This window comes from Barbus barbus (genome assembly GCF_936440315.1).
Source record: "Barbus barbus genome assembly, chromosome: 17".
NCBI lineage: Eukaryota > Metazoa > Chordata > Actinopteri > Cypriniformes > Cyprinidae > Barbus > Barbus barbus.
The window spans coordinates 13,826,813-13,840,766 of record NC_136745.1 but is presented as its reverse complement, the minus strand read 5'-3'; the positions used below and the strand labels follow the sequence as shown (position 1 = coordinate 13,840,766).

At 35.4% G+C, this 13,954-nt stretch overlaps 1 protein-coding gene across 3 annotated transcripts in view; it reads left to right on the top strand.

Annotated features, from left to right (window-relative positions):
* Nucleotides 1–11,673: 11,673 nt before the first annotated feature.
* LOC306883074 (transcription factor COE3-like) overlaps nt 11,674–13,954 on the top strand; it is a 110,390-nt gene continuing 108,109 nt past the window's right edge. For all 3 annotated transcript variants that reach the window (XM_079438155.1, XM_079438154.1, XM_079438156.1), the window contains exon 1: nt 11,674–12,361. In XM_079438155.1, the coding sequence (XP_079294281.1) occupies nt 12,228–12,361 (134 nt within the window). In that variant the 5' untranslated portion in view covers nt 11,674–12,227. The remainder of the gene's footprint in view (nt 12,362–13,954) is intronic.

The window sequence follows — 13,954 nt, the reverse complement described above, 5'->3', positions numbered from 1 at the left end:
AAAATTACAGTTTTAAATAATTACAGTTTAAAAATAAATGCATTTATTTGCTTTATTTAATTCAGATTCAGTTAAACAAAACAGGAGCAAATATTTAACACTACAAAAATATATGGCAAACAGTACAAATGTAAACATAACAGTAAAAATGACAATATACATACCTGTATATAATTTAACCCTACCCCTAAACCTACGCATCACTCGGATCTTTACACATTTTTACATTTTTCAATCATTCTGTATGATTTATAAGCTTGTTTCATCATGGGGACCTAAAAATATTCCCATAAGGTGAATTTACTGGTATTACTCTACTTGTGGGGACATTTGGTCCCCATACCAGTACACAAACACACACAGCCTCTGTATGCATTTTATTTTCTATGATTGAACTGTTACTGTATACAGTACATAGCAACCTATAAAGGGTGTCTCAACTGTACCCACTTTACCACCTTGTATATTTCTTAAATTGCTATGTTATCCTTTTAACATTCATGTTAGAAAATATGTACATTAATAATAGACATATCACAGAAATATCACAAATATAATTTTTTAACAGAATTTACATAGCATGTGTGTAAAAGTACAATACAACAATAGCACACCAATCCGGGTATAATTTATACAATGTGTCTCAACCGTACCCCACTGACATGCTCGTACATTTCTCTAGATTATGAAAAGACCTTGCATGGCACAATGTCCTAAAATATGTATATTTTTAGAGCACAAATTAATGTGTGCAATGATATATGTTGAGTTTAACAATCATGAAAGAATAATAAGCTATGCATTGTGGAAGGGACATATAGTGAAATGAAAATCCCACCTTGGAAAAAAAAACTTTTGGCAATATCTTTGGAGTGGAAAGAGGCACACATTTCAAATTTCCCACGATCAAAGAGAACACTAATACACATGTGTGGAGCATAAATCATGACTCTGGGTTCTTGTGTACACAAGTTATTTAAGGTGTTTCAACACTACACATGTCTCAAATGTACTCAGTCTACCCCTAATTGAGCTTTTGTTTCTTCACTGGAACAGATTTGGAGAAATGTGACATTACATCACTTGCTCATCAATGGATCCTCTGCAGTGAATAGGTGCCATCAGAAGTACAGTACGACTACTGTCCATCAATCAACGTATTTTAAAGCTGCGTGTTTGTTGGAAACAATCAAGACAAGTTCTAGTTCAAACTGTTGCTTGTAACTAAAATATGGGTCCTCTAATATTGCTTTCTTGTCTCGTCTGAATCAGGAGAGAAATATGCACAGATCAACCACCCTTTATAATGAAAACATTCAAAACAGTTTTAAACAAATATGTTGATGGATTTTAATGTGAAAGGACAACAAGGGATGGACTTTTCCACTGAGGAAGCGTTATTATGGATTAGTATTTTGGCCAGAAGTTGCGGTTTGAGTTAAAAATTTGTTTCAGACACGCAGCTTTTAACATCACAAGACATTAATTGATGGACTAATCATATAAATTTGATGTTTTAATCAGCCGTTTGCACTCTCATTCTGATGGCACCCATTCACAAAGAAATTGGATGTGCATCATTATAAAGGATGCAATGTCTCTTAAAGTGACCGTGCCTAATTTACTAGCTGCTGTCGGTGTCCTTAATGGTAATCCAAGAAAATGAAAGAAAGAATCACTGCTCTTGACTGAATTACTTCGTAGTTTTAATAATAATTAATTCACAGTCAAACCAAAAATTATTCAGACACCAGATCTAATTTTTTTAAATATTTTTTTTTACTAGTGGGTGCAGGACACTATAGTTAATTTATGTAAGTGAGTATAGCAAAATAAAGTAAACTGTGACATATTATACCCAAAAATTCTGCATACAGTGGACTACCAGTAAAATTGATTAAAAAAAATTGGGAGAAAAAATTATTCAGACACTTGAAAAATTATTCAGACACAGACCTGACCATGTTTTAAGTGTTTTTTCTTTAATTGCTAATGCAACCTTTTTACACCACAGACTGAACAAAATTAAGCATTGCTTGGTGGTCAACAAAGTATTGATAGTTGTGTAAATATTGTCATATCCATTTATCAAAGTTATCTGACATTATCAAGATTAATTTGTTCTGATGCAGTTTAACTCTGAATTCTTGTCTTATTTTATTACCATTTTCTAAACTATAGTGAATAAACTGATAATGTGAGAAATGCTGAAGGTGTCTGAATAAATTTTGGTTTGACTGTATATGTAATTTTTACAGTGAAGACTATGCAGTGCTATTTTACATTTGATTATTCGGTTTCTGTACCAGGACACCTACAAACTTGAAAAAACTTAAACATTGTGTAAATAGCACAAATGAATAAATAGAACGAACATACAAATTAAACAATTTCAAACAGGGCCCACTGGTACAACCTGCACCGGGGCCCCGCAAACCCCAGCTACGGCCCTGCATATTATTACCATATTATTAATATTATTATGAACCCATTAGGGGTAAAGAAGTTACAAAGGTGTTGCTTGATGGTACTTGTAAGGTAGAAATTATGCCCTTTTTTCCTTTTTTAAATAGCCTATACAGTGAAATTCAAAACCAATGGACCTGTGGTAAGGCCCCTGAAATAATCAGGCCATCACCTTAAGCTTTCATTTAGTGATGAGAGATTATTTACTAGAAAAAGAGCAAGAAAAATACCAAGCAAGTGTCTCAGAGCTGGCAAAAGCTTTGTTTATCTCACAGAGTAAGATGCATCCTGCAAAAGTGACATGCATGATTGTTGTATGTCCACACTGGAACTACCTACTGTAGCACAATAAATTAATTTAACCTTTTCCAAGGCCCGTTTTTACAAAATGTAGACTTTTGGGAATCCATACAATCCAAGTCAATCATTTCAGATCTAAAAGCATCCAATGGTGTTGCTAGAGGAGAAGTAGTGTCTGGTTCCCACAGTGAAGTTCAATGATGTATTAAAGCTCATTAGTGCTGAAGGTGTGAGGGAGTTGTGCTTTATCAGTGCTGTCATGAATTCACACACCACTGTGTGAAACAGAAGATGCTGTCCTCTCCTCATTACCTGCATTGTTGGCCATTTTTTCAACATGACAATGATGATATGCATTCTCTCAGGGTGAAAATCCTTCTGAGGACAATGTATTTCACCCAGTCTTAACACTTGAGCACCTCTTGGGGAATTGAGGAACACTCCCCATTGAAGACCAGGGCATTTAAGGAGGTCATCCTTCATGGGTTAAACAAGACAGATGTGACACTTTGTACACTCAGTGCCAAGAAGGGTCAGAGAAGTATTATGGAGGACATACTAAGTACTATGATACATCTGTTGAATTAAATGTAGGGTGTACTCATTTCTGCAATCCTTCATTTAAACTAAATTGGCTAATTTACAGATATTAATGACATATTTCTCTTTTTTAAGTGTATGTTTAATGAATTTCAATTTTGCCATCTTTCCATAAATTGTATTATTGATCATTAAGAAAATACATCTTTTGTATTCAGAGGGGGTGTTCTCATTTATGCTGTGCATTGTATGACTAAATTTGTAACTGCTTTTGAAATGTTTGAAATCCCTGTTGAACAAGCCTAAAATAAATAAATAAATACATCTACTTTAAAGATTCACAACCTTTGTTTTGACTTCCTTTCAGGTACAGACCAGACCCTCTCAAACTTGAGTCATCACGGTTTAGATAGTGAAAGAACGTCCTCTGCAGACAGCCTGTAGGCCACCTGCTGATTTATGTGCTGATTATGAAATCAAAGGTTGGAGGAAGGAGGTGTTGGGACAGACCACATCTATATTCAAACCTGTTATGCAGAGGTTTTAATCTACAGTAAAAACTATGGTTTAAATTCTTTTGGACCTAGAATTTTTTTTATTTCTAATTTGTTGGGGTTGTTATCTATTGTATTATATTATATAATTGCAGTCAATGCTGTCTTTCACTGTAAGACAGCTGTCCTTTTTTGCAATCAAAGATAAATAATTTTTAATTGATAAACAAGAAGTGTTTTTTACTGCTTGTGCTCACATATTAAAATATTTACTTGTTTTTGTTTAGTTTTTTTAGTCAAGTCTAAAAAAAGAACCAGAGACACTTGTTTAATTTTCTCTTAGGCCAAGCAGAAATATCAATATACCAAAAAAAATAAAATAATTGATTTTGGAATTAACTGAAAATATTTACAAGGCTTTTTACAATAAGAATACAATATGATTTCACTTATAATTTTTGAATGAAAAATGTATTGAAATTTTAAGAGATACATTTGACAAGGAATGTTAAAGTAAGAATACTGAATGATTTCGCTTATAATTTTTGAATGAAAAATTGATTGAAATTTGAATAGATACATTTAAAGCATAATGAACAAGTAAAGAAAGTGCAGAAATCAAGTTATTACACAAATTTGTTCTAGTATCACTTAAAACAGTTCTGTATCACTCAAGTCATCATTTTTGATATCATTATTAAGAAAATATCATGTATGGATTGCAGTTAGTTGATTATGCTTATCGGAGTAATCATATTATGGCTTATGGCTCCAACACCATAATCAAATTTGCAGATGACACCACGGTGGTAGGTCTGATCAAGGATGACGATGAGTCAGCCTACAGGGATGAGGTGCAGCACCTGGCTGTGTGGTGTGCCACCAATAATCTACAACTAAACACCCAGAAGACAAAGGAGATCATTGTGGACTTCAGGCGGACTAGGAGTCATGCACACACACCCATCTACATCAACGGAGCTGTAGTGGAGCGTGTGTCGAGTTTCAAGTTCCTTGGCATCCACATCTCTGATGACCTCACCTGGTCCCATAACACCTCCACTCTGGTCAAAAAGGCACAGCAGCGCCTTTACTTCTTAAGGAGCCTTAAGAAAGTTCACCTGAATCCCAGGATCCTTGTGGAATTCTACCGCTGTACCATTGAGAGCATACTCACGAACTGCATCTCAGTATGGTACAGCAATTGCTCCGCATCTGACCGCAAAGCACTCCAGCGGGTGGTGAAAACTGCTCAACGGATCACCGGCACCCAGTTAACTTCCATTGAGAACATTTATTATAAGCGCTGTCTGGGCAGGGCAAGAAACATCATCAAGAATGCCTCTCACCCTAACCATGGACTTTTCACCCTCCTTCCATCCGGCAGGCGTTACAGGTGCCTACGCTCTCGCACTAGTAGGCTCAGGAAGAGCTTCTTCCCCGAGGCTGTGACACTTCTGAACGCCACACCACCAATCTAACCTGCACCTGCTTATTACTGCACTGGTCACAGTACTTTACACACATGCATTTGCACTACTCATATTTTGCACAGACTGCACATTGTTAAAGTTATTACACTATAAACTGTCTAAAGTTGTTACTGTACAAGCACAGTAAACTATTTCTATAAAATATTGCACTACTGTTATTTTGCATAGAATACATTGTTCTATCAATACTTGCACATCATCCAGCTGTATTTATTTATTACCACTGTTCTAACGTTTCTGCTGTTCATAATGTGCATATATAATCCTACATTGCTCTGTTCATAATGTACATACAATCCCTACATTGCATTCCTATTTATATTCTGTATATACTCTGCTCAATACTGTATATAGCAATTCCACTGTACATTCTGTAAATCATATCTTCATTTACTCTGCACTTATATGTATATAAAACACTATATTCTTGCACTTCTGGTTAGATGCTAACTGCATTTCATTAGCTCTGTACTTGTACTCTGCATAAATGACAATAAAGTTGAATCTAATCTAATCTAATCTAATCTAATCTAATCTAATCTAATCTAATCTAATCTAATCTAATATATAAACTGGACAAAACTTCACAAACTGTGCATAAAATTGTTTGTCTTTTAATTACATATTTGCTTATGTCATGACCCAATAGACCAACACTTTATTTTTAGTTTTCAAGTGTGACATGTTAGATCTGTTTCTTTGCTCAGAGCGATTAAAACAGAACTCATTTTGATGAAACAAGTGACATCTTCACTGGTCTCAGACCTTCATTCGCAATGTTTGTGCAGACTTTATACATCACATTATTATTCTCTAGCTCTTTCTCTAGCTATTAAGCTGTTCAGAGGTGAAAATATCTGTGCGTTCATTACAGCTTAAATGAATCTTATTGACCTGTTTGTATTTATATTACTCTTATTCTGTTAACTAGGATACGGTTATTTTACAAAGTAGTATGTTTTCTTCAACAGGTGAAAATCGAAGGCAGCACTTTTTTTGACAGGAGTACATCTTTTTACTTCGGAACAGTTTGAAATATTGTTCTTATTTACAAAATGTATAAACATTTATTCTAAAACATTCAGCTAGTTTATGAATTGTATTTGTAATCAAGGAAACGTTTACAAGGTCAAAATGAACAGTAGCACAAACGTCTTCAGGTATATGCATTCTGTTTTTTTAGGAATTGCAGATGGAAACCAGACTTGCAATGAAGGACGAAGGTTTGTAACTTTCCTCTTAATGATTTCACATTCATGATCTTGCAACACATTAATTTTTTAACACTAGATGACGCAAGAACCTCATAGAAGTTCATGGCAATAAATGATTTGCCGCTGAATGTACAGCAGTAAATCAGTCCTCACGTTTAATCTGGTTTGAATGTACAGTGTAATGATTTTAATGTTTTGAAAGAGTTTACCAGCTAAACCAGTTTTGATTCCCTTGTGACCCTGGCTGTAAAAACTTTTTTTTTTACTTTCTACTGTTGCTTATAGGTAGATTTCTGTTTCTGTTTGTAAAACCCATATAAATATTAGACATTATACAGTAACCTAGTCAACATTTGAAGTGGCTCAAAAAAGTTGTCCTAAGACAAGAAGACATTTTGGTTTTAGGTTTTAGGACAACTTTGATGAAAGATTTTGATCCACTTCAAATGTTGACTAGTGTAGGCTATACTGCATAGGCTAGCTAAATAAACACAGCCAACATATCATGTTAAACTGTTGCAAGACTAAATTACAGAATATGATTTATGGGCTATACACACGCACAGAGATCAATTCATTTCCTTTTTTTTTCTTTGTATTTTAAATATATACTTTTTATTTAGTATATTGAATTCTGTCTAATTACACTAATGTCTGTTGCATAAAGAAGGTTGGATGCTTGCAAGACGCTTACATATTTACATTGTACATTACATTCTTTCATGTATTTCAGGTCAGATTTATCACCCTCATAGCAGCTGAAGACTGCCTCAGACTCTACTACGATATATTTCACTGGTTACAGGCGAATGTCTTTTTCAGTCGGTGATGAGACACAGGAAAACCAATGATGTTTCACAATTGGTTCCAGGTTTGAATGCACTCAATTTTTGAATAAACTATTTCTATTTCTATATAGTATTTCATATTTGTTTAATTTGGTTACATTAGTATATATAATATATATTTCAAACAGACTTTAAGATTTATTTTTAAACAGGTTGGTTTAGAGAAGCACAAACAGAAAATGATTAATAGTATGTAGACCTTTATTATTTTTTAAACGTCTATGATAATTAATACATACACTTAAAAACATTCTATACTTATACAATACTAACTAACACTAGCATATTTAATGTATCTCTACTTTTGATTTCAGAAAAAGCTTGCTGTGTTTACATTTACAGTCAGGAAGATAATTATGATTATGATACCTTTTATGTTATCTCAAAAGGTAAACGAGTTTTCATTCTAATTTCTTATTCAAATAATCATTTATTTTCTCCTTATTGATCTTAACTGTTGGAATTTCAAATTGTTGTGCAAACCTCTGCCTGTAAGAGTGAATAGTCATGTTACTTTTTAAAACATGTATGGTCTTACAAACATACAATGAATTATTGCAAAAAGACAGTTAAATTTTAAAAGTAAAATATTGGTAAGCTAACAGTTACAGCACAGTAATACAGTATATTGAATAATAATATGACAATAATAATATGAAAAGAGAGCGCATAAATGATGAATTTCCTGGCAATAAATATTGCTTGATTTATTTATTTTTTATTTTTTATCTCGATGGCCACTAGGTGGAAACGACCGCTTGAATCTGACGACAGAATAATGTATGGGTTGATAAATTAATTTAGAACTTCATTTAACCTGGAACTGTGAGCTTCTACTTTTTTTCCCCCCTTAAATATGTTCATTAATAGTTGCAGCCTAAATAAGAGTATACAAGAGGGTTTTTTTTGTTTTCTTTTGTGAAAATTGTAGCAAAATGATGATTGGATGTTCCCAATTTGAAAGGATGACAAAATCTTCTCGAGTGAGTGCTACAGGTGTGATGATCTATGGATTTCTAAGATATGTTGCCTCAGATATGTTGTCAGTTTTAACAGCATGTCTTCCTTAAGGTCATTGACAGACTTGCAGATCATTATTGGAACACTAGATGGAGCTCTTTACCTTGCAAACAATAGCATGACCCTGATCATGTTCAGCTGTTCTATACTTATTTTATTTACTGTTCACGTCATGAGTTCTGATACACTTTACAATCTTAATAATTTAAACCTCGTGATGATTCTGTTTGCTCAAATTATCACTTTTATTTCTGATGTCTAGTAGAGACTATGATCGCTTAGCCTGTTTCTTAAGTCAATTTTGTTTATTGTGTCAGTTTTTCCATAACAGAGTCTTGTGCATTTTATGAATGACCAGCTCATGTGGTATTGGGATCGTCTAAGACACATTTTCTGTTGTGCTTTATTTATTTAATTTATGACCCATATAAAGTGCTTGTGCAAGCCGCCTAATCTCTGATCTGAGAAAATACCAGTAATTTATATTTAAACTCTTGAGGTCCTAATTTAATATCAATCAATCATTTCACATTTAATGGTTCTGTGATCCGAAAGATTGCAGGAGACCATCTTTTGAAGGGAGTGAGATAAAAAATGAAATGGAAGAACACCAAAAAAACACCATCAAGAAAGTTATAAATGCTCAAACTAATTTCATGATTATTTGATATGATGAATTTCCTGTCAAGAAACATTGCTTGCTTTTTATTTTGATTTATTTTAATATATTTTATTTATTGATGGCCACTAGGTGGAAACAACCGCTTGAATATGACAGAAAGACTTATTATATATACTTAGAAGTTCAATTAACTTTGAAACTGTGTGCAAAGACAAGATATATACATAGTCCTATATATATCTATATATATATATATATATATATATATATTATTATTATTATCTTAAAGATAAATTTCAGTGGTAATATATTCCTTTATTAGACCTAATCCAAAATATCATTGCAGCCAACCCCCCTACCCCAAATATGTTCGGGAATATTTGATCATTTGTGTGCTCTAAACTACAATGCAAGTATATGCAAGTGTTTGTAGAAGTGTTATATTGGATCAATGAATATTATACTCCAATAGCAAGATACACGATGCTTTACAATGTTACGGCGTTCCTTTCCGCGGAATACTAAATATTATAGGGCTAAAAGAGTAAAAACAAAATACATGTTCTTGTCGCCATGGACATAAAGAACTGGCAAACAATTGAAAGTAACTGACCAAATACGGCTTTATATCGTTTTAAACATGTAGGGCTTCCGAGACATCAGACGCAGAAATATTATATCACGGTCCGGGAGAGTTGCGAAAAGCGCATCTTGAGACATTTTAGTGAATCTTTTTAGATGTTCTGGTCTTGTGTAACATAATGTGTTAGTTTGGAAGTTAACGTGATGTTGCAGATGCTGGGCTTTGGGAGTTGACCCTTCAGCCTCCTCTAAAACATATGGAAAGTATTTTAATAGGCATATGGACCTAAATTGGCTTGTATGTTTTAGTTTCAGCATGTTTCACAACGTACCAAGTTTCTAATGACTGTGACCAGTGCTCGAATTGAATCAAGTCTTATGGGGGGTCCCCACCATCAGACTTTTTTTTTTTTTTTGGTGGGGGTGGGGGTTAGTCTCGCAATATACAATTTATACAAAATAAACAATATATTTGATCATAATATGCATAACTATATACTATTTAATGTTGCACAACAAAGAGAGATAAGCTACTATTCTTCTTTTAAATGGCTTACTCCAAGTAAAAATGTCTGAGGGACCCCCCTAAGTCTATTTTTTACTTCTTATGGGGGGTCCCTAATGCCTTATGGGGGGTCCCGGATCCCCCCAGCCCCCCTTCAATTCGAGCAGTGACTGTGACTATTTACCGTCAACCTCCTCTCAAATACAGAACAAAATAGAATGTTTTATTAGTGGACTGGGGTCATGTTCCGTTTGTGTCAGTTCAGGGCAGACGGGGATCGTGTTGTTGTGGACTTGTCTTTCAAAAACACAGGCTGCTTTTGTGCCGCTTCGAGTAGTGTGAAGGGTGAACGCAAGATTTCGTTTTCAGCCTGTATAAGCAAGAAGAATATAGTGCGAATGCCTTTAAAGCAAAATAATTACAAACATAGGCCCACATCATTTATAATAATAATAAAGTAATAATGTGTGAATTTAAGAATCTGAGGGAAGCACTCTTGATAAAAAAAAATAATAATAGACGACTGCATTGTTGTTACAATAAGAGGACTGTTTGCTTTAGTCACCTCTTTTAATTTTAATATGAAATTTAGTTTTTTTTTTTTAGGTTTTTTTTCCTATCTCATGGGGTCGTTTTCACGTTCTGAAGTCTGGAGGGCTATCTGTAGCCTAATGCATGTTTAATCAGGCGTCATTGGTGGTATTCACAATAATGCCAAAGAACACTAGAAATCCCTAACAATGCGTTTGCCCAATTCAGATTTATTTGGTGGTTATATTGTGTATGAGCAATAACTCTAATTACTCGACACATTTCACTTAAATTATATAATATTTTTTTAAAAATATAATTTATTTGATGTAGCCTATTTTACATTTGTCAGGCAGGCTTTTAATAATAATAAATAATTCTTATTTATCATTTAATTATATTATCATTATTATTATCAGGTCATGCAGCTGCATATAACCCCGTGGTTTGTCAAATTTGAATATTTCTCAGTTGATCAATTGAGTATAACAGGCAACATATTCCCTAGTCAGGAGGACAACTTGATTCCTCACCGTTTAACTCAAAGAAGAGATGTTTGACAGTGTTATGGAATATTACTGCGCTTTGTCATCTATGGAAACACCATTGAGTAGCTACCAGGGAACGTATAGTATAGCACTTACTGTAAATGCTTTGGATTCGCGTTCAGTCATTGTTTAGAATCTCAAACCATACCCGGCTGAACATTTAGACAGATTTGACTTTTGGAAAACGACATGCTATAGTCGATTAGACTTTAATCACTGAAATGCATCGTGAATGTTCCTGGGTATTAATGGCATGTTTCAGGTTAAATCGGGAAAGCATGAGACGACTTCCACTGCCAGAGCGCTCAGTCCCTCTAACATAAACTGAGTTTTTGCGGCGAATTTTGAAAATGACGCAAGGGATGACCGTGACCAATCAGAGCTCAGAACGGAGATTGACATGTAAATGATTTTGCCTTTTAAGGGCAAGTCTCCGCCCTCGTCAAATCCACGCTTGTCCCCCCCGAGAGCGCTGTAGCCGCGGAACCCGAGAGAAGGTGCGCTCCGCTGGGACAGAGGAGGCATAAAGAGACGGGGAGGGAGGGAATGAGATTTCTTGCTACCCAATCCCTCTTTTCCCCAGGGACAGCAAGCCTTCCCTGGTCCATCCCTCCCTCTTGTTTGGTAATCATTTCATTTTACTCCTTTTTGAAGCAGTCGCCCGTTTTATCCCACTTTTCATTTCACAATCCCGTGCGCGTCTGTTCGCCTTCTTCTTCAGAGCAAGTTCGCGTTCTCCCCTCTTTCTCCCCGCGACGAGAAGGTCTGCTTGATCCCGGCTGATCGTTTCCTTTGAGATGCTCCACAGCTCTTGCCTTCTCTCCACCCTCTTTTAACTAGAGACCGGTTAATCTTGAGTGAACTGAACTTGGGTTTGGAATCTAAAAGAAAGAGGAACACCCAAAGGGATACGGCAGCGCGTCTTTGGATAAGGACCTCTTTCCCCTTGTTGCACTTTGGGGAAGATTTTTTCCCTTTCAGTTGGTTTTTGTTAATCCAGGTGGTGCAGGAGGATTATTCCACTCGAGCTGGTGTAGAGAGACATCCCCCAGAAGGCTATTTTCATGTTCTCCATCCAGGACGGTCTCCCACGGGGAGCCTTGACCATGAAAGAAGAGCCCCTTACGAGTGGCATGACGCCGGTGCGCTCTTGGATGCAGAGCGCGGGGATACTGGATGCCAACACAGCTGCGCAAAGGTAAACACCACCAACAAGATCCAAGCTGTTCATATTCCAAGTAGTTAGGTGCGTGAAACGAAGCGTCCGGTGCGAGTTAGAGGAAGCGCTTGGCCACAGTCAGAAGTGTTTCGAAATCAATTGTTTTGAATCTAGATGTGCTCGTACAGGGACGTCGTACGTAACACGGTCGTTTTTAAATCAGTTCGTCAGCTTTTAGTTAGTTGTAGACAGTTGTAAAACTGATTGTGCATCGTTACGCGCTGTAGAAAAAGCCACTCGCGCCGCTCCAGAAAGGCGTACTCTGGTTACACTGCCTGTCACACATAAGAAAACATTGTTCTACCTGATTTCTTTGTGGTTGAAAGAGAGATGGAGATCTTTCAGATTGTCTTGTGTGGGAATGTCCCGCTCATGCCATTTTGTTTACGCTGAAAATATTCATATTTCAAAATCTAATGATGATTCACATGCATCGCAGAGGACAGAGATGTCTAGTGAGAATCAACGACAAGCCTGAGTTTATAGTTTATGTTTGTAAATAAAACATGCAATAGCCTATTGAGCGCTTTTGCATGGTGATTCAAATTCATCGTAAATCATTTATTCTGATTAATCTCATTTATGTGATGTTAAGGCATGCTCACAGTGCAAAAGTGCAATTTGTGAGGTTATTGCGCAGTCACAGACAAAACTATTAGGCCTGTTTAAAAAAAAATAGAGAAAAGTTCAACTTACGTACCACAGCGTGTCTTTATACTTCACTATACTGTAATGCATACAAAATAAACCATTTGCGCTTGAAACAAAGTTGGACAGCGAGTTCCTCCGCATTTATTCTCCCCTAGGTTCCTAGAATGATGCTGAAACATTGAGGAAATGTGTGCTGTTCTGTCTCCCCCTTCAAATAGAGACCTGGGATTTTAAGAAATACGTGTAGGTTAGACTCAAGTTGGCTTGCAGAAGTTTTACGCAGAGGGACAAAAAATTGTTTGAGCATTTAATTTCCCCCAAACACCTCACAATTATTATTACATAGGCCGTGATATCATGTTATAATTGTTAAAAAAATATAGAAACAGAGAAAATGGGAGAGGAAAGAACAGGGAGCATCACACTAATTCTTTAAAAAGAACTGCATACTAATGGAATGATAAGTAAAGGACTTTTTTTCTTTTTCTTTTTTTAGAAAATACACGTGCTAAAATTTCCGATTTTTTGTCACATTATACACGCACAGAGAGAACTTGAGGAATATGGGATTTGCTCATTTTTAGTGTCTTTGTTTTTTGGGGATATTTGAGTTCAGTTAAAAACTGCATTTATTATATACATTTAATTTGCTACATCAAGCATTACCAAACGCGTGGTATAAAATAAATGAATAAATAATTGCGATTTTATGTTTATATGAATCCTATATATTTGTAGCCTACTAAAGTAAGCAAAAACACACTTAATGAGACGGGTTATTTTCTGCTAGTGTGTGAAAAAGGATGCCTGAAATCAAAACGTCTACAGGACATAAGCTTGCAAGGCGTTTTTTAATGTACAAATAACTTTACTCTTTATTAAAACATGTAAACGCAGCAGATCACCGTATTACATGTTTTC